The following is a 19,966-nucleotide window of genomic DNA, read 5'->3' as shown; positions in this document are numbered from 1 at the left end:
ATACACACAGAGACCATGAAACAAAACTTCCTCCCACCCCACTGTCCTGCTCGTAACAGCTTATCTAAAGTGATCATCAAGGAGGGCCATTTCCAGCACAAATCCAGGTTTTCTCACCCTTCCCCCCCCCCCACAGACACACATACAAACTCACTCTCCTGCTGGTAATAGCCCATCCCTCTTTGAAACCTCTCTTTATAATGCGCATGATAATCAAGGTGGGTCATTTCCAGCACTAATCCAGGTTTTCTCACCACCACCCCCACACACACACACCCCCCTCCAAAAACCACACACACAAACTCACTCTCCTGCTGGCAATAGCTCATCTTACAATGTGCACAGCAATAATCCAAGTTTAACCAGAACGTCTTGGGGGGGGGTTTGTAGGAAAAAAACAAGGGGAGATAGGCTACCTTGCATAATGACTTAGCCACTCCCAGTCTCTATTCTCTGGGGGGGGGGTGAGAAAACCTGAATTAGTGCTGGAAATGACCCACCTTGATTATCATGCGCATTATAAAGAGAGGTTTCAAAGAGGGATGGGCTATTACCAGCAGGAGAGTGAGTTTGTATGTGTGTCTGGGGGGGGGGGGAGGGTGAGAAAACCTGGATTTGTGCTGGAAATGGCCCTCCTTGATGATCACTTTAGATAAGCTGTTACGAGCAGGACAGTGGGGTGGGAGGAAGTTTTGTTTCATGGTCTCTGTGTGTATATAATGTCTTCTGCAGTTTCCACAATATGCTATGCATCCGATGAAGTGAGCTGTAGCTCACGAAAGCTCATGCTCAAATAAACTGGTTAGTCTCTAAGGTGCCACAAGTACTCCTTTTCTTTTTTCTTTTTACGAATACAGACTAACACGGCTGTTACTCTGAAACCTATCATAATCTTGTTCATCATATGATCTCCGCTGAGAGTGCACGAGTTACCACAGTCTTCATTGCCTTGGTATATACACAGGTCTATGTAGGGAAGATTGTTCTGTCAACAGACACAGTTAATTGTGCAGCAACCTCTCCTGGTACAGGCACAGCTACGGAGTTGTAAAAGCTCAGATGCCCTTGGGCTCTTGAAGACTATAGGAAGTAGTTCATCATCCACATCTGTCCATCCATGTTGCAGTGGTAAGCCAATATGTGGTTTACCTATTAGCAAAGACATCCAAATATTTGTTTGCCAAGATTCTCTTTTGACATGCTCTTCAAACCTGACCTCACATGGTGGGAGTTTGGCCAGTGACTTGTACTTTTTGATGGCTAGACTGAGGCACAAGCAATTCAGGTCTCTGGGGGTCTCCTTTCTTTCTCACTGTGGTCATACAGCATTGCTACCAACTTCTTTGCTGCACAAATTGTGGCTTGTCCATCACTCTCTCACAGTGTGGCAAGATCTCCTAAGCAGTAAGCTCCCTTTGTTTTGACAACATTTAACACAGATTTTTTTTCTCAATACCAAATAAGGATGACCTAGCGTCACATCCTGTTAATGCACGTACAGCAGGAAGTACATTGCAAAAGTCTGGCATGAGAGTGTCACAAATTGCATGCACAGGTATGAAGCAACGCTTGTCAGTTGGGCTGGTCATGGTGCCTGTTTCAACCCACATGTTATCTGTATGTTCCACTTTTGGAAAGTAGTGAACAGCAAGGACCAAAACATCTGTATCAGGTGACCTAATTACTATAGTTCCTTTAATACCAACGGACCCAAAAGCCATTTTGGCACACATAGCATGCAGAAGCATACTTGTGTCTGCTTCCTCTTGAGTACTGCGCAAGTCTTGGGCTTCTTCAACACCTCTACCAGTGATGGAAAAGCCTCCAGCAAGAAGTATCTGTGTTGAGCATGCTCCTACATCCTCAGAGGCATTTTGAACCATATATTCACACAGGAATTTTACAAGTGACTGCTTGTTGGATGCCATGTTTAGAAACTTTTTCCATGCAGGAATAGGGCATCCACCAGTTAGTATTTCTTGCATCCAACTTTAGATCCTGTCCGGTGCCATCTTTCTGCAGGTTTCACAGAGTTACTGTTGTCATATCCATCAAAGACTTCAATTACAGAATTAGCTTTGTCAAAACCTTTTAGGACCTGCCTCACATACTCAGCAGCCAATTCATCAAATGTGTGGAATTTGTCTCCAGCCATGATTTGTATGACAGCGATGGTATCTGTGATATTCACTGTGGTTTCCTTGTAGCATGCTCCTAGCTCATAGATTCTTTCAGCCTGAGCTTCCAGTTGATGCCCTTGTGACCCTGGCAGACCAGGTGCCAGCTTTTGCCAAGGCTTTAGGCCTCAGCTGAGTACTGACGAATTCATTGCTGGAAACCAGTCTGTTTCACCTGTGTGTTAGTATGGTTAAGATGGGTATTGAACTTATAACAAGGTCTTCAGTGTTTAGGCTATGTGAAATGTTTGTAAATTGCTGCATGCTTTAATCTCACTTAAATATCACCTTGTAGCATATGATAAAGATATTATACGTTTTTGCTTTGTAACTGTAAAAATGTTTGCTCTGAAACTCTGAACCCAGTCAGGAGGAATCATCTCCTGCCCATCAAGAAGGCTTAATCAGAACTAAATGGGTCATTGTGGGACATCACAATACAAAGACTTTGTAAATTGCCTCCTTCCACCCAGGAAGAGGCTGTGTGCAAAAGGGCTTATCCCATCAGTTTGAATTCTGGAAGAAGGAAATAAAAATAGCCAACAAGAAATGTTTTAATCTTTTGCTGTGAGGACTCTCACAGGGCTGGAGCTATGAAACAGAGGCAGAGATCCCCAGAGTCAACCTGGGTTACCCCTAAAAACATTCAGAGCTGACAGATTACTACAATTCTGTCACCTTTTGAAACCATAGCCTGTAACTCATTGGTCTATATAAGTTTGCTTGCTTTAACCTTGTAATAATTCTCTCACTTCTTTTCTTAGTTAATAAATCCTTAGATAGTTTACAATAGAATTGGCTATAAGACTTGTCTTTGGTGTGTGCTCTAAGGTACAAACTGATCTGGGGTAAGTGACTGATCTCTTGGGACTGAGAGCAACCTGAATATTTTGTGATCTTTGGTTTATAGCAACCATCTCTCACTCAATCCAGCTTGCCTGGATGGCAAGATAGACTGGAATGTCCAAGGGGACCCTGTGACTCCATGGTAAGCTTTAGGAGTTCACACTTGTTACTGAGTTGATGAAATCTAATTATAGAAAATACAACCAGTTTGGGGTCTCTGCCCTGCTTCTTGACAGTCTGCCCTGAGGTTGGCACTCATGGTCATGCACTCCAGACAGTGTGACAGCCCTAACTCAGCTTTGTCTGTTCTTCTTGTTCCATAAGCATGGAAGAGGGATATAGGCACAGGACCCATTGGGAGACCAAGAATATGCATCTTGCTAAGGACAGGGCTCTGCAGAAAATTTCTGGACTGATAGCCGCTGTGATTGCCCTACCAGTGCCAGACTTAAATTTGGTCTTCTTGGCCAAGTCATCAAATGTTTTGATGCCAGATTTCTTGACTGGACTGAAGAAGCTACATGTCCCATTCGAATCAAGTGCACCTCTCATAGATCTTTCCATTTATTCTTCACCAACATCTGCTATTTTCAATAGAGACTCTTGTACATCTACTGTTACATGCGGTCCAGTAGATATGTTGATAAGCACCTCCGGGTGCGATTCAGGGTCAAATGGGTTTGTCATATTGTTGCTATTATGGTTGGGAAGAACTGTAAAATGCTCTTCAGTGCAGAGGCAAGGACTTGTTTGTGGACTTTGTCTCACTACTTGTTGTTATGCCACTTCTTTCTCTCACAGCTTTTGCAAATTCATAATATTGTATTGTTTGTAATGTGTATTGTTAACTCTAACACTAATACTCACAAAAAGAAAAGGAGGACTTGTGGCACCTTAGAGACTAACCAATTTATCTGCGCATAAGCTTTTGTGAGCTACAGCTCACTTCATCGGATGCATTCAGTGGAAAATACAGTGGGGAGATTTATATACACAGAGAACATGAAACAATGGGTGTTATCATACACACTGTAAGGAGAGTGATCACTTAAGATGAGCTAATACCAGCAGGAGAGCTGGGGGAGAAGGGGGAAAAAACCTTTTGTAGTGATAATCAAGGTGGGCCATTTCCAGCAGTTGACAAGAACGTCTGAGGAACAGTGGGCGGGGGGGGAATAAACGTGGGGAAAGAGTTTTACTTTGTGTAATGACCCATCCACTCCCAGTCTCTATTCAAGCCTAAGTTAATTGTATCCAGTTTGCAAATTAATTCCAATTCAGCAGTCTCTCGTTGGAGTCTGTTTTTGAAGTCTTTTTGTTGTAATATTGCGACTTTTAGGTCTGTAATCGAGTGACCAGAGAGATTGAAGTGTTCTCTGACTGGTTTATGAATGTTATAATTCTTGACATCTGATTTGTGTCCATTTATTCTTTTATGTATAGACTGTCCAGTTTGACCAATGTATATGCCATCATGTGCCAGCAATGCCCCCTGCCATGTACATTGGTCAAACTGAATGTTATGATTCCTGATGTCAGATTTATGTTGATTTATTCTTTTGTGTAGAGACTGTCCGGTCTGGCTAATGTACATGGCAGAGGGGCATTGCTGGCACATGATAGCATATATCACATTGATAGATGTGCAGTGAATGAGCCCCTGATGGCATGGCTAATGTGATTAGGTCCTATGATGGTGTCACTTGAATAAATATATGGACAGAGTTGGCATTGGGCTTTGTTGCAAGGATAGGTTCCTGGGTTAGTGTTTCTGTTGGGTGGTGTGTGGTTGCTGGAGAGTATTTGCTTCAGGTTGGGGGGCTGTCTGTAAGCGAGGACTGGTCTGTCTCCCAAGATCTTTGAGAATGAGGGATCATTTTTCAGGATAGGTTGTAAATCTTTGATGATGTGCTGGAGAGGTTTTAGTTGGGGGCTGAAGATGATGGCTAGTGGCGTTCTGTTATTTTCTTTGTTGGGCCTGTCCTGTAGTAGGTGACTTCTGGGTACTCTTCTGGCTCTGTCAATCTGTTTTTTCACTTCAGCAGGTGGGTATTGTAGTTTTAAGAATGCTTGATAGAAATCTTGTAGGTGTTTGTCTCTGTCTGAGGGATTGGAGCAAATGTCGTTGTATCTTAGAGCTTGGCTGTAGACAATGGATCATGTGGTGTGTCCTGGATGGAAGCTGGAGGCATGTAGGTAAGTATAGCGGTCAGTAGGTTTCTGGTATAGGGTGGTGTTTATGTGACCATCACTTATTAGCACAGTAGTGTCCAGGAAATGGACTGCTTGTGTGGATTGGTCTAGGCTGAGGTTAAGTATCCTCACACCCTCTTGTCAACTGTCTAAATGGGCCATCTTGATTATCACTATAAAAGTTTTTTTCTCCTGCTGATAATAGCTCATCTTAATTAATTAGCCTCTTACAGTTTGTATGGCAACTTCCACCTTCTCTGTGTATATATATATAATATATTTTTATCTTCTTACTATATGTTCCATTCGATGCATCCGATGAAGTGGGCTGTAGCCCACGAAAGCTTATGCTCTAATAAATTTGTTAGTCTCTAAGGTGCCACAAGTACTCCTGGTTTTTTTGGAAATAATGGGATCACTGCAGTTTCAACTGAAAAGCTTTTTATTTGCTATGGTCCTCAGCTTTCTATATTTTTCTTCCACAACTTAAACAGCTCAGGGTGCTGCAGTCCATACGTTGCTTTAGGTACAGAGAGGAAAAATGGTCTAATGAATGGGTTGGGGTCATGAACAGCTCTCAGGGGCTCAGCTCACAACCATATTCCCCTTCTTTATGGCTGGATGGTGGAGGGGTCCCATAAGTTATGGCAGCAAGGGCTTAAAACATTTTTCTCTTGCAGGCGGGCTTTATGGTATGAAAAAAGTTGAGAACAGAGCTAGTTTAAAAAAAAAGAATTAAACTTATTTTTTGACAAAAAATGGCTTTTCAACAGTAAGGAAATTTTCATGAAAAAGTTTCAATTTTCATTGAAAATGTGGGATTTTTATTGCAGTCCCCTTCCAAAAAAAAAATCAGTTTTCAGTTTACAAAAAAAAAACAGATGAAAATTGGTTTATTTTTATGAAAACCTGAAACATTCTGATGAAAAAATTTGACAAAAATGAAAAAAAAAATCATCAAAAAAAATGGAGGGAAAAAATGTCATTTTTCCACCAGTTCTAATTGAGAACCTATGGCTGAGTGATTAAAGCCCAGCACTGGAAATCCTGAATTATTCTTAGCTCTGCCACTGATGTGTGGCTTTTGACAAATTATTAAAAACAACATTTTCAGATGTAGCCACTGATTTTGTTTTCCTCAAATTTTAGCTGTCCAATTTAAGGCACCTTAGGTACTGTAAGTTGGGGACCCACAACTCGAGGTGCCTCAAATCAATGGCCAGTTTGCTGGAGGTAAAATGCTTCTGTGCTTCTGTATCTCAAAATGGGGATAACAGTGCAGAATACTACATTACTGGGACATGATTCATTAATGTGGAGGGTGGGATGGGAAAAATGGAGACAAAGGGCCTGATTTAGCATGCCACTGTACTAGTTTTAGCCTGGAGAAACTCCATTGAAATCAGGCCCACTGTGGTAAATCGGGCCCAAAGCTTCTACAAACATATCAAAACCGTATCCAACAGCGTAACAATTACCAGACGAATTGTGTTTGAGGTCTTTTCCCCTTCTCATTATGTGATGCAGATAACCAACTATTTGAACTGGGTTGTAAGAAATTTAGCTGACTTGGAGGTGCAGATGGGTGCAGTGAAAAAAGTGAACAGTTTCCTGACCATGGAGTCTGAGAACTACGAAGGCACTATGGGTATTGTACTATAATCCTTTTTATTTTCTGCAGGTACCATAAAAGCAAGCACATTTCATTTCTTCCATTCACGATCATGCAAAAAACACAGAGACCTTGGGCCAAATTCTGTTCTCATTTACATACAGAGGCAGATTAGGGGTTTGGGTCCCTGGGCCAAAGCAAGTGGGGGCTTCTCCCCAACGCGTCCGCCTGCATCACCCCCCTCCATCCTGCTCCGGTGCTCCTGATGGGGAAATGGGGCCTTCCCCTGCTCCCCAGCAGGAGCGCGAGGCAGATAGAGCGGAACAAGCCCCCACATCCCTATCCGGCTCCCCGGCAGGAGTGCTGGGTGGTTGGAGCGGGTCGGGGAGCAAGGGCGCCTCAATTGTCCTGAGTCCCTGAGCACAGGCCCCGTTGGCCCAGTGGCTAATCCACCACTGTTTACCTGCGTGTACGCTCAATGACATCGAGAGTACCGCACAAGCAAACCCGCTCATCCTGTGTGTCAAGATCAGGAAGCTCAGTGCTAATGTTTCTGTGCTGCAGTTTTCAGCACTAGCGGAGGGCGCAGTCTCAGCAGGTGCCATCCTCCCTAGCTCCTTTGGAACAGAACAAAGAGAGGATTCCAAATGTGCTTACAAATGGATGCATGGTAAAGGGGAAAGCGCAATGAGGGTGACTCAAAGATAGCATTTGCCTTTGTCTACTACAAATATTTCAGACCCTTCTCAAGTCCCGAAAGACTGGCCACAAGAGGGGGAAATCAAGATTGAAGATTTGTGTGTCCGGTATGAAAATAACCTGAAGCCTGTTCTGAAGCATGTCAAGGCTTACATCAAACCAGGACAGAAGGTAATGTGCCATCCTCACTTCAGGCTGATACCTTTATAGCAGCTTCTGTTATTTGTGGAAACGAGGACTCCCCACTAACAATGGCTCATTAGTAAGAACAGCATCTAAAATACTTGAATGTATAGCTGTGCAAACAGAGCCAACATTTTTAGCTGCACCCAAAGGATGGCCTTGTGGCGAAAGCAAAGGGCTAAGTTGGGAACCTATGTATTCCCACCTTCATCACAGATTTCTTGTGTGGCTCTGGGCAAGTCATTTAACAGCTCTGTACTACATTCTATCTGTAAAATGAGGATGAGTTAGACCTGGTCTACACTCGGGGGGGGAGGGGATTGATGTAAGTTATGCAACTTCAGCTACGTGAATAGCGTAGCTGAAGTTGACGTACTTAGATCTACTTACCGCAGTGTCTTCACTACAGTAAGTTGACGGCTGACACTCTCTCACCTGTGCCTCTCGCCCTGGTGGAGTACCAGAGTCGATGGGAGAGCACTTGGCGGTCGATTTATCACGTCTAGACTAGACACGATAAATCGACCCCCGCTGGATCAATCGCTGCCCATCGATCCAGCAGGTAATGTAGACAAGCCCTTAGACTTACCTACCTTGCAAATGTTAATATTCATGATCATTTGTAAAGCACTTGGAAATCCTGAAGTGGAAGGTGTTATAGAAATACCATTATATAGTATTATAATGCCATATAATATATTAAAAACTATTAATTATATTATAATAATCATTATTATAAATGCTAGAAGCATTGTCAGCAGCAATTACTGTGATATTAGATATTTCACTTTTATATTGGCTATAAAATATTTGATACTGCCTTTTTCAATTGCCTTTGATGGGGAGAAGAGGAGTCCCTCGGGCCCTGATGCAGCAAGGAACTGAAGCATGTTTCTAAATTTAAGCACTTGAGTAGTCAATGGGACTACTCGCATGCATAATGCTAAATCAAGGCCTTGGTGGGCAGGCTAACCTGTATGTGTGGGAACAAGAATCACCATGGCCAAGCATCTGATCCGATTTACACCCTGAGCTCTCAGTACGTTGCTCATATCTAGCACCTTAAACCCATGGTCCTTAAACCATACATTAACTCCTGATGTCCCCTTAAGAAATGCACTGGTGAGCAGAGAGTGAGACCATGGTTACATACATGTCCCCATCACCACTGGATCTGTTAGCAATGTAGGCAATCATAACTATCCCATCATTGTGCTCCCCAGCATCAGTAGCAGCCCTCATACAAATGCTCCTTGTGGGAGTGCACATTGTGGAACCCAACTCCTGTGCAGCCGTATGTTTATCCCTTAGTTTTTAAGTTGGTTTGGGGTTTTTATCGATATGGATTAAATTTCAAATTTCCTTACTGGGTCTGTGAGTTTTGTTCACAATTCCCTTCTCCCCAAGATTGACTTCAGAACAATAACAATTTCCTTTGCTTTGCAGGTTGGGATCTGTGGTCGCACTGGCAGCGGAAAATCATCATTGTCTTTGGCTTTCTTCAGAATGGTAGACATATTTGACGGTTAGTTGCTTAGGATCCCCATTAGCATGTATTATATCTGTGAAACTGCTACCCCATTCCCTACTCCAGTTCTTCAGAAGCAAGCAAGCAGATTTAAGGCTTATGTCTAAGCTTTCTGTCCCCTCAAAACACTTGTTTTGGATCAGGTGTATTACACCCAATCCTTCAAAGTCCAGAGCACCTCTTGGCAGCAACATTCAGTTCTGCAGGAAATGCTCAGCTCACCATAGGATCTGGTACTAAGTTCCTATTTTATGATCTGAAAGAATAATGTACTGTGTCTAGATGGGAAGAGAAAATATGTAACTCTCTGGTGCCTATAGATTTTTCCCCACAAAATAGACATCTGCCATAACTGAACGTGGTTCCATGTGAGTAAAATAGAAACAGGTGCTCAATAAATGCAGTTCCTTGATATTTTTCTTTTATTGTGGTTCCCTACTGTTACAATAGAAGCTGTCTAAGGATTCCAATGATTTTGGGGGCCCCTGCAGTGCTCTTATTCCGAAGGCATTCCATCATTTCCACCCAGAACTGATTATATATCTGGAATGTCTGCCTGTGAAATCCAGTCAGATACGGGAGGATAAATACATCAGATGCTCTTAGTTTAATTCACTGGTTTATGTCCATCTTTTCCTCTCCATCTCTCGTATATCTCCTTCCTATCTGTCTGTCTCTCTTATTTCTCCACTCTTCCTGTATCTCTGATTTTTCTTTCTTTGGAAAGCATTGACTTTCTTCTCATATTTGCTCGATTCTTTCACAGTCTCCCTTTAACTCTCTATTGTCCATCTCTCTTCCTCTCTCCCATGTTAGACTGTCTCTGGTCCCTTTGCTCCCATCTCTTCTGCTCTCTGTCTGAAATCCAGGCCTCGTTAAACTCATTGGCAAAGCTCCCATTGACTTCAGTGGAGCCAGGATTTCATCCTCTGTGTCCATCTTGCTTCCTCATTCTGTTAGTACTTTGCACTCACCTGTATTCCATGGTGATTCCTCCCCACCAAGGATCCCCAGCTTTCTGTTCCTCTTTGGGAGCTCACTTCTTTTACTTTTTTTTCACCCACCCTCTCTCTTTTCCTTGGCATCCTGCCCTAATGTCCCCTTCTTCCTCTCCCTAGTTCCCATATTTCCTCTCTGCTCTTCCCTGCCTGTCCCACTCAGGCTTGTCTACACTACAGGGGTAAGTCGACTTAAGTTACACTACTCCAGCTATGTTATTCACGTAGCTTATGTCGACTTACTGCGGTGTCTACACCGTGCTGGGTCAACAGGAGACACTCTCCCATCGACTTACCTTACCCTTCGCATTCCGGTGGAGTACCAGAGAGTGCTCTGCCGTCGATTTAGTGGGGCTTCACTAGACATACTAAATCGACCCCCGCTGCATCAATCTCAGCAGCGTTGATCCTGGTAGTGTAGACATGGCCTCAGGCATCCCCATTTCCTCTGTTCTCTTCCCAGACCTCCCCAGATCATCCTGGTTTCCCCTCAAGATTATGTTCCCCCACTCACCAGTAAAGCCAAATCCTCTTTCGCTCCTGCCCCCACCCCAAGGTCCTGTCTCCTCCTTCCCAGACTCCCCGCTTTGCATGTGGGGAGCAGAAGTAGTTAAGTTTATGCTGCCACAGCTGAAGGCCAGTGATCTAATTTTGCCTGAGTGAAAATGTAAGATAATCATATTTTAAACAGTATGGAAGAAATCCTGGCCCCATTGAACTTCAGGCATGTGGGTGATCCCACTGCAGTCAAGTTAAGCTTGTGCTTATCTGCTTCTCTGGGTTAGGGCCAGAGCACTCAGCACCTTGCAGGATACAGCCTTGTATGGTTTACAAACTACAAGATGATGAAAACTGACAATGACAGATGGGCCGCTTGGAATTGCCATTCCTTTGTCATGGCCTGGCTGCGATCTGGGTTTAATCATTATTCGCAATAGGGCTAGCAAGTTCAGTTTAGGCACATCCTCATGTTGGGAGCAGCACGGAGCTACACAGGAGCTCCAGGAGAAATTGTGCCGCACAGAGGCAGTGTCCCTGCTGGGGCTTCCCAGTGCAAATGTGGACTGAGCCTGATGGCTACATCCCTCATCTTAGTCCCTTCTATACACCTGCCCACCACAGTTCCTGTGCTCTGGGAAGCTCAGCGGTTGCACTTGTACCTGGCTCCTGTGCATAGTCTTAAGGGGAGAGACTTCTTGTGCTCTTCTCATCCTTTCCTACTGGCAGAGCAGCTGGTCACAATCTGGCCTGTAATTTTTTTTTCTCTAAATGCCAAATGTTGCCACACCTCACACACCACATGGCAATTTTCCAGGTGAAACCCACACACTCACTGACTTGATGTGGTGATGAAATCCCCTTTACGTTAGTGAGTATTCCAGCTGTTACATGCAGCTTCCTTTATTGGAAGGACTTGCCGGGGCTGCAGGGTGATTAATGCAATTGTTCCCATTACTCTTATGGTAGCTGAACAATATGCATTGTAATTAATCTCTTACCCTATCCTTAGAGGACACTGATCTATGGAAACTGACACTAATGGGATTAAAATGCCTGAAAACTGGACGTGTTCTTCATTTACTCAGCCACCTCTTGTGAAAAAGTCACTCAATTTAGATAAATCTTTCTAAAGTTCTAGGTGTGCTTTGATATTTCATGTTATGGCACTTGAGTGCACTGCGCAAAATAAACTGGCATAAATTTGAAACAAAGGACCCAATCCTACTCGGACTGAAGTCAGTGGGCCCAGAAGAGGCCAAAATATGACAACTACATTAGCTGCTTTTGTTCTCTCTTCCTCTATTTGGCTGCAGATCCGAGGGTGCTCACAGTAAATTATCCTTTTAATGGCATCATCAATCATGCAGCATGGAAGCAAAGTGTGTCCTTTAAGGGAAGAAGAAAAAAAAAGAAAAGAAGAAGAAAGAGAAAGAGAGAGAGAGAACAGTGTTTGGGCATCAATACTCCTGTTTTCCTCTGGGTTGTGTTATATATGAGCACCTTCCACATGTTTATAGAGCCATAAACAGCTGAAGGAATGCAGTCAGTCTCAGACAGTTATGTTTAATCTTTCCATATGCTTCTTACAAATAGTTTGATGCTTGTGATGTCCTCACTCTGTGTGTCATTTCAAACAGGGAAGATTGTGATTGATGGAATAGACATTTGTAAACTGCCCTTGCACACCCTCCGTTCCAGACTCTCAATTATTCTCCAAGACCCCATACTGTTCAGTGGTTCCATTCGGTAGGTATCCATTCTCACTGTATGACCTTTAGGGTTGCTTGGGAGAGGGTACCACAGAAGTAGCTATGGGATGCGGTGATATGCAAGGATGGGGACCTTAAATTCCTATTACTGGTTCCACAACCTTTTCAGAGAGCTCAAGTAACATAATGCCACAATGTATCCTGGGAATAGGCCAGGATGCTAGCATATAACAATAATTTCTGGATCTTTGTCACTTTTTCCCCTGCAGCTTTAATTTGGATCCAGAGTGCAAGTGCACTGACGATAGGCTTTGGGAAGCTCTGGAGATTGCTCAGCTGAAGAACATGGTCAAATCATTGCCAGGAGGTCTTGGTATGTTTGAACAAGGCTAAGTACCCATGAATCTATTCCAGCCCTTAAAAAAGAGCCATATCTATATATAGCTACAAAGAAACAGTTTGACTTCTTAATGTCTCTCTGTAGGACAAGGGGAGCGTACTGTACAATGCATTCTATACTTCGAGCCTCCCTGTAAGGGAGGCAGGCACTTGGGCCCAGATTCTAAGATGTATTTAGATGCTTAACATTAGATACCTACCTACCTTTCAGGATCTGGGCCCTGATGAATATTCCAACAGTATACCAGAGATAATGTACATGCTATGCTGCTGAATGATGTTTTAGCTTTCTACTTAATTCAGGGAAATATTGATGTGGCACATCAACAGGTGGGGTGGGGGGACTAACTGTCAAAGGGTTAAAAGCTTTTAGTCTTGCAGCAGCAACTCTCTGATTGCCAAATGAAGCTCCAACAGCTGCATCTCCTAATTAGGTCACTGTTCGAGCATTTCCCTTTGCATTCCAGGTCTGGTTCATGAAGGAAAACCAATTATACACAGTCCATATTATGAACACATAACACTAGGCCTTCCCAAACACGTTAACTCCTTACTCCATGATCATGTGAGATGGTCTGTTGTCCTCATGATGATGGTCCCAACAGCTGCGTTCAGTTTCCTCCATATCATTGCATCCCAACACTCATCAGAGATGATATTCTGTGTACTTTTCAGGGGTATTACTGATGTTTGAACAGCTCTTACATGGAGATTTTATGGTATAAATTGAAAGTCATTTGTGATATTGATTTGCTCTTTCATTTGTATGGGCAATTGCATAAAATCCTGAGACAACAGCGTTTAGAGGGCATAATCCTTAAAACTAACTATTTGAAAACTAACTATGTTACAGATGCGGTAGTAACAGAAGGGGGAGAGAATTTCAGTGTGGGGCAGAGACAGCTCTTCTGTCTGGCCAGAGCCTTTGTTCGCAAGAGCAGCATTCTCATCATGGATGAAGCCACAGCTTCGATTGACATGGCCACAGTGAGTATATCAGTTACATTGCTGCTAGTTGCTTTGCCTTTTAAGAGGCAAAAACACATTGGAAGTTGAGGCCAAGAAGTTGGTAACTGTCTTCCCTAGCTGTCATTCATGACACCTAGGCGGGGGAGACCGATAACTTGTTTTTTAATCTTTCAGTTATTTTTCGGTCATTTTGGTTTTAATTTTGATTTCTGTGGTGAGGGGAGAAGGGTTAAAGAAGAATCCTGCTACCAAGCTGTGTTGCATCACATCAGTGAGTGTCTACCACACAGGCAGAATGCAATATACTGTATGGTCCTGAGTCTTTGGTGGTGAAGGGCACATAGTGTGTAAGAGAACTGAATAACTGTTTAAACTTTTTCTGGACAGGAAAACATTTTGCAGAAGGTTGTGATGACTGCCTTTGTGGACCGCACAGTTGTAACGATAGCAGTAAGTATCGATTCCAGCAGATGCCCCTCCCTCCTTTCCTCATACTTGCTTTTCACCAGTTAATTATTGCTATGAAAATAAAACTAAGACACAGGCTCAAACCTGCATCTGGTTCCATAGTTTTGCAAATAGTTTCTATCTGTAAAGTGTGCCAAGTGAAAACCCTCAGATCTGAACAACCAGAACTTTGCAGTGGAGTTTGGCATCGGAATCTGGATCCCATTACAAATTTTCCCATTGAGCTTAATCTCGCTACTCAGCTCAAATTAAAACACTGGATTCTACCACCACCAAAGTTTGGGGCTAGTTCAAAATCCGAATTTGAAATTTGCTGCTTAGACCCATCGCTAGTTTCTACAACTGTAACATGAACTGTGACTTTAAAAGCTTTTCAGTGTAGTGTCTCAAATTGGATTATTCTCTTCCCATACACCTTTGTTTTATTATCGTGGTTTTAAAAATTGAAGAGGTGGAAAATATTCACATCTCAACAAAAGCCAAGAAAATGTTTTCAGCTATTTGTTTGTAACTTCTCCCCTTGTTTTTCAATCAGTTCTAGGTGCCAGTGGCTAGGCCAGGGATTCTGTACATATGTAAGACCACTGCCATTGCAGGAGCCTCAGGCACTCTTGTACCTTGATCCCTCCTGTGACTCTTCTGGGCTGTAATACTTTGGTCTAATTCTGGTTGTTGGGCTTTGTGTGGAGGTGGCAGGGTAGTGGTTAGTGCCCCGGGATGAAAAGAAAGTCAGACTACGGGCATGTCTGTACACACACACTTTCCGTGCAGCAATCTAGGGTGTAAATCTACAGCGTGCCAGTGTGCCATTGTAACGGGGGTTTGGAAGGCCAGACAGCCTAGTGGTTGGAGTACTGGACTTCCAGCACTCTCCTTCTGTGATCAAGGTGCCTCAGTCTTTAAGGTAGGACAGGGTAGGGAGACCTGGGCTCTTCCGCTTCTCTGGGTCCCAGCCAAGGGCCCTGTGTAAACCAACCCCTAAGTTGGGGCTCTCCCGGTGGGGAGTCTGCATCCACTGCCCTGGGCTACTTCCTACTGTTGCCCCTTGAGTGTGGTGCAGGGCCCCATAGTCTAAGTTGCAGTAGTGGCTTATCTCTAGTAGTTCCCCTTCATGGACCCTGGGCAGAGTCCTGCTGCGGTCCCAGGTTCCTCTGGGAGGGGCAGCCATAAGTTTGGTGGGGTCGGAACCCCCACAAGGTCTCCGCACTTTGGTCACCCAGTTCCTCTCAGGCCAGGTACTCCTAAGCCTCTTTCTCCCTCTCCTTTGGCCAGGAAGACGGTGCTTGGTTCCTGGTGGCTGCCTTGGCTGGCAAGCTAGTGATCCTTCCCTTAAGGTAGGGAGGCAGCCAGCTCCTGCCTCTTCACCAGTCAGCCCCAAACTGAGTCAGGCTCCCTCCTTTTCTCCCCACTCCAGGTCTGGCATTGGCCCAAAGGCTCTCTTTAACCCTTTCCGTGCTGGTGGGTGGTTTCTCTGCTTCATCACAGCCATGCACTAACTGTCCATGTGGAACCTGTTGATGAGCACTAAACATTCCCTAGTTTGCTTTGACATACTGTCATAAACCCCAGTACATTAGTGCTCACTAGGGAACATATAGTGTGCAGCAGCAGAGCCCAGATGGACAGTTAGCATGTGGTACGCTGCAATGCTATAGATTTACACCTCAGTTTGTCATACATTAAGTGGTTGTGTAGACATGCCCTGCGTGATCTGGTGCTTCCTTTTGGCCATAAACTCTATGACTCCAAAATATATATATATTAAAGTAATTCAGCCCTGAGATGTGTTTAGTTGGCAGTCAGATGTTTTGTGTGTGAAATAAATTTTTGCTTCAACAGCTGTTTCACTTGCTTTGTCGGGGGTGTGATCGAGTGGTTAGCCCGTGAGATTGGAGTCAGCTTTACTGGGTTCTGTTTCCAGCTGTAGCAGTGACTCATTGTGATATCGTAGGAAAATCACTTAATCTAGCTCATGTATAACGGGGCTTTAAGAACCTCAGATCCATAAAAGCATAACACACCAGTAACAAACAAATTCCCATTCATAAAACTGTCATTCCAATTCATGTCTGATTTATACTGTTTCTCTCACTAAAATATCACTTGTCTATGGCCTTCTGTTTTCCACATCGCTGTTTGAAGAAAAATAGCATTTGCTTATGTGGCTTTCCTGTTCTTCACAAAGCATTTTCCTTCCATTGGCTTCACGTTCTTTCTTCCTTTGTGGCTGATCCTTCCTCCTATTTTTTCTCCCCACCTACCTGTTCTTCTTTTCAGCACCGAGTGTCTCAGATCTTGGATGGAGACATTGTGTTAGTCCTTTCCGATGGTGTTCTAGCTGAGTGTGATACTGCTTCAAACTTGCTCCTCAAAGAGGATGGCCTGTTCACCACTTTGGTGAAGACTAACAAGTAGACTCTCTCAGTCCACACTGCTCGCAAGACTTCTGGCTCTCTGGTAGTTACCGTTAGCTCTTTAATTATCTTAGCTCTGCTATCATTCTGCTGCTCTGAGATGACAGGTACAAAAGGCCATTTGCTGCATTCTGGTACTTTCAAATGGTGTTTGTGTTTTTTAAGTCCAAAATCCTGCTTGAATGAAGGCACTAATTATCTTTAATAGAGTAATGAGTCTAATACCATAGTAATACAAATTATAATTAACTACTTAATAAATAATTGCTTTTGAAAATAATATCTGAAATGAGTTGCATATGTCTGTCCAGATCTGGGTGGACATGAGTCCACATCACAAATGACACTTTAGTTGGTAGTCTCAGAAGAGAGACCAAGGACTGAATTAGTCTGGAAACTGAACTACCATCTCACCCCTAAGTATGCCCTTCCAGAGTGGGGTTGAACTATACTGGTAGGACAGCATGGGGAAGAACTTGCACTACCATGTTGAGTGTGCTATGGTTAAATGGCAGCGTTCATTCATTCTCCAGGATTGTCACTCATGCACCAGTGCTAAATTCACAAAAACAAAACAAAAACAGGCATTTAAAGTAATGAAGCATAAACTCTTTATTCCCTTAATGCAACTGTTGCCGCTTGGACTTGGCGCAGGACACATGATTCATCCCAAGTGTAAGCAAGCTGTTCCCTTAGGAACGGCCAGATGACACACATTAGTGGTATAAGCCAGTGGCTCTCAACCTTTCAAGACAACTGTACCCCTTTCAGGAGTCTGATTTGTCGTGTGTACCCCCAAGTTACACCTTGCTTAAAAACTACTTGCTTACAAAATCAGACATAGAAATACAGAAGTGCCCCAGCACACTATTACTGAAACATTGCTGACTTTCTCATTTTATACCATATAATTATAATAAATCAGTTGGAATGTAAATATTATACTTAGATTTCAATGGATAGTATATAGAGCAATATAAATAAGTCATTGTATGAAATTTTAATTTGTATTGACTTCGCTAGTGCTTTTTATGTAGCCTGTTGTAAAACTAGGCAAATATCTAAATGAGTTGATGTACCTCCTGGCAGATCTCTGCGTACCCCTGGTTGAGACCCACTGGTGTAAGATTCAGCCTTGCCTGAAATGACAAGTCCAAATCACACCAGCATCAACCCATCCCTCAACCCTCTCTGGCACAAAAATTGGATTCCATGCTGTGTGTGTGGTTTTAATACAAACATCAAACTCAAAGCATCATCTAATCTGCATGATCACAGAAAAAACAAATGGTACTTTCTATGAGTACAATTTGTCTGTGTCCTTGATCAAGGCATCCCAAAGAGGCAAGAGTATATCAGTGATCATGTACCTATATATAGCAGGGCTTATTCCTGGAACCACATCCATGAGTTTAGTTCCAAATGGCCAGTTCCATAGAGCCCAATCATGGAGGGTGCTGAGAATTTCCTGAGTCAATGAGCATTGAGTATATTCCAAACCCCTCAGGAGCTGTTCAACACCATGGACCATAGGGCTCAATCTTGCAGACACTCATGAACATGCTTAACTTTACACATCTGAGTAGTCCTATTGAGGTCAAAGGGGCATCTCACATACGGAAAGTTAAGCCTCTGCATATGTATTTTCAGGCTCAGGGCCATGGTTCATAAAGCCCTTTGAGATCCCTTGGGATTAAAGTTGCTAAATAGGGCCTTATCCAAAACCTACAGAAGACAATAGAACTCCTACCATTGACTTTAATGAGCATTGGATCAGGTCTTAAATGAAAGTTATTATTGTAATGAGAATTTCTGTATGCTTTTGTTTTACCACAGCATCGGGTTCACACTATTTTGACTGCTGACCTGGTCATTGTGATGAAACGAGGGAATATTTTGGAGAATGACACACCAGAGAACCTGCTGTCTCGAGAAGATGGCATCTTTGCTTCTTTCGTCCGGGCTGACATGTGAAGGGTCACTAAATCGCATGCTGTATTTTTAATAGCTAATTTTTAAACAAATGAAATTCAAATATTTTCTATTCAATGTAGCATCACATTAGCCTTTTCAAAGGTTTTTTTTCTTCATGTGATTATCTTTAAATAATAAAACCCATTGCAATCCATGTATGCCTCAAAGCAATAAAAGTGTCACTGTACCAAATGCCATTAAACTTCCCCCACACACGTTTGCAACAATTTGATTTCTTGGGAGTTTGGCATTTTCCTTGGGAGTCATCGATTGCATTTTTCTTTCTTGTAACGAGCAAAAGCATTTGCTGCTTTTAGGAATGGCATGTGTTACATTCGAACCAGTGATCACATGGTTTAATTTATCATGAGAGTTACAGGGCCCCCAGGGTATCCTCCCCGAGGAAAAAAATAACTACATGACATTTGGTGTGATCTGTTGCATTCCACAGACAAGCTTTGCCTGCCAAAATATCTTTGTAAGCCAAGGATAAAAATCTTCCCTTGAAAGCATAATGTCGCAGCATCCAAAAAGGGAAAGCCTCCTCTCCTCCACTTTAATTCACATGTGCTAGTTAGAACAATGCTGTCTTTTAAATGCTGCGGTGGTTACCATGCACAAACCTATCCAAGATGCTTAGCCTGTAGCAAGCTTCCCTCGTGTTATAATAGCTCTCACTCTCTTCCCTATGCACATGCGTTTCTTTCATTACGGGGTGGTGTACTCTCAGGATGAGGCAGGAATCTGCTCTTCCTAATGACAATGGCAAAACAACGTCAAATGGAAGAGCTGGGATGTTATAAAGTAAAAATGAAGCTCAGTATTTTCAAAGCGTCATGTTAGGTTCCTAAATCCATGTTTGTTCTATGGACTCTTGAAAGTCAAAAGGCCAAACTCATCCCTGGTATAATTATATTGGCTTCAGTACGGTTACACTGGGGATGAATTTCATTCAGTATGTTAAAGACTCTGTATTAAGGGAACTATGGACTTGGAAGCCTGGTTGAAGTATTCCAGTTAATATGTAAGGCCTGAGCTTGCAATTAGACAATCATTAGGAGCTATTCATCAATCTGAACCTTCTTGTGGTATTCTCTTATCATGGCCCTGTGACGGGTTGGGTCACAGAAACTCCCTCAAGACTGTCACTAGATGTGCTGGGATACCACTGAGAATAAACCCCCTGCCAGAAAAAGCTTCCCTCTGCTCCCGTCTTGCTGACCTAGACACACCAGTCAGCTCCAGGATAGACCAAGAGGCTGGGCTATGCCCCCCTGCAGTTCACAGAAACTAAGA

At 43.2% G+C, this 19,966-nt stretch overlaps 1 protein-coding gene across 4 annotated transcripts in view; it reads left to right on the top strand.

The window, feature by feature from the left end:
- Positions 1 to 18,979, top strand: part of ABCC9 (ATP binding cassette subfamily C member 9) — a 131,810-nt gene extending 112,831 nt beyond the window's left edge. For 3 of the 4 annotated variants that reach the window (XM_074937581.1, XM_074937574.1, XM_074937595.1), the window contains 9 exons: positions 6,744 to 6,864; positions 7,568 to 7,698; positions 9,157 to 9,235; positions 12,375 to 12,483; positions 12,716 to 12,819; positions 13,699 to 13,832; positions 14,202 to 14,264; positions 16,560 to 16,739; positions 18,533 to 18,665. In XM_074937581.1, coding sequence (XP_074793682.1) covers positions 6,744 to 6,864; positions 7,568 to 7,698; positions 9,157 to 9,235; positions 12,375 to 12,483; positions 12,716 to 12,819; positions 13,699 to 13,832; positions 14,202 to 14,264; positions 16,560 to 16,697 — 879 coding nt within the window. In that variant the 3' untranslated portion in view covers positions 16,698 to 16,739; positions 18,533 to 18,665. Of the gene's footprint in view, positions 1 to 6,743; positions 6,865 to 7,567; positions 7,699 to 9,156; positions 9,236 to 12,374; positions 12,484 to 12,715; positions 12,820 to 13,698; positions 13,833 to 14,201; positions 14,265 to 16,559; positions 16,740 to 18,532 lie in introns of all 4 variants that reach the window. The other variant, XM_074937588.1, reaches the window with a different exon arrangement.
- The last annotated feature ends 987 nt before the right edge of the window (positions 18,980 to 19,966 follow it).

The sequence above is a fragment of the Natator depressus genome, chromosome 1, assembly GCF_965152275.1.
Source record: "Natator depressus isolate rNatDep1 chromosome 1, rNatDep2.hap1, whole genome shotgun sequence".
Classification (NCBI taxonomy): domain Eukaryota; kingdom Metazoa; phylum Chordata; order Testudines; family Cheloniidae; genus Natator; species Natator depressus.
This window is presented reverse-complemented; position numbering and strand designations above follow the sequence as displayed.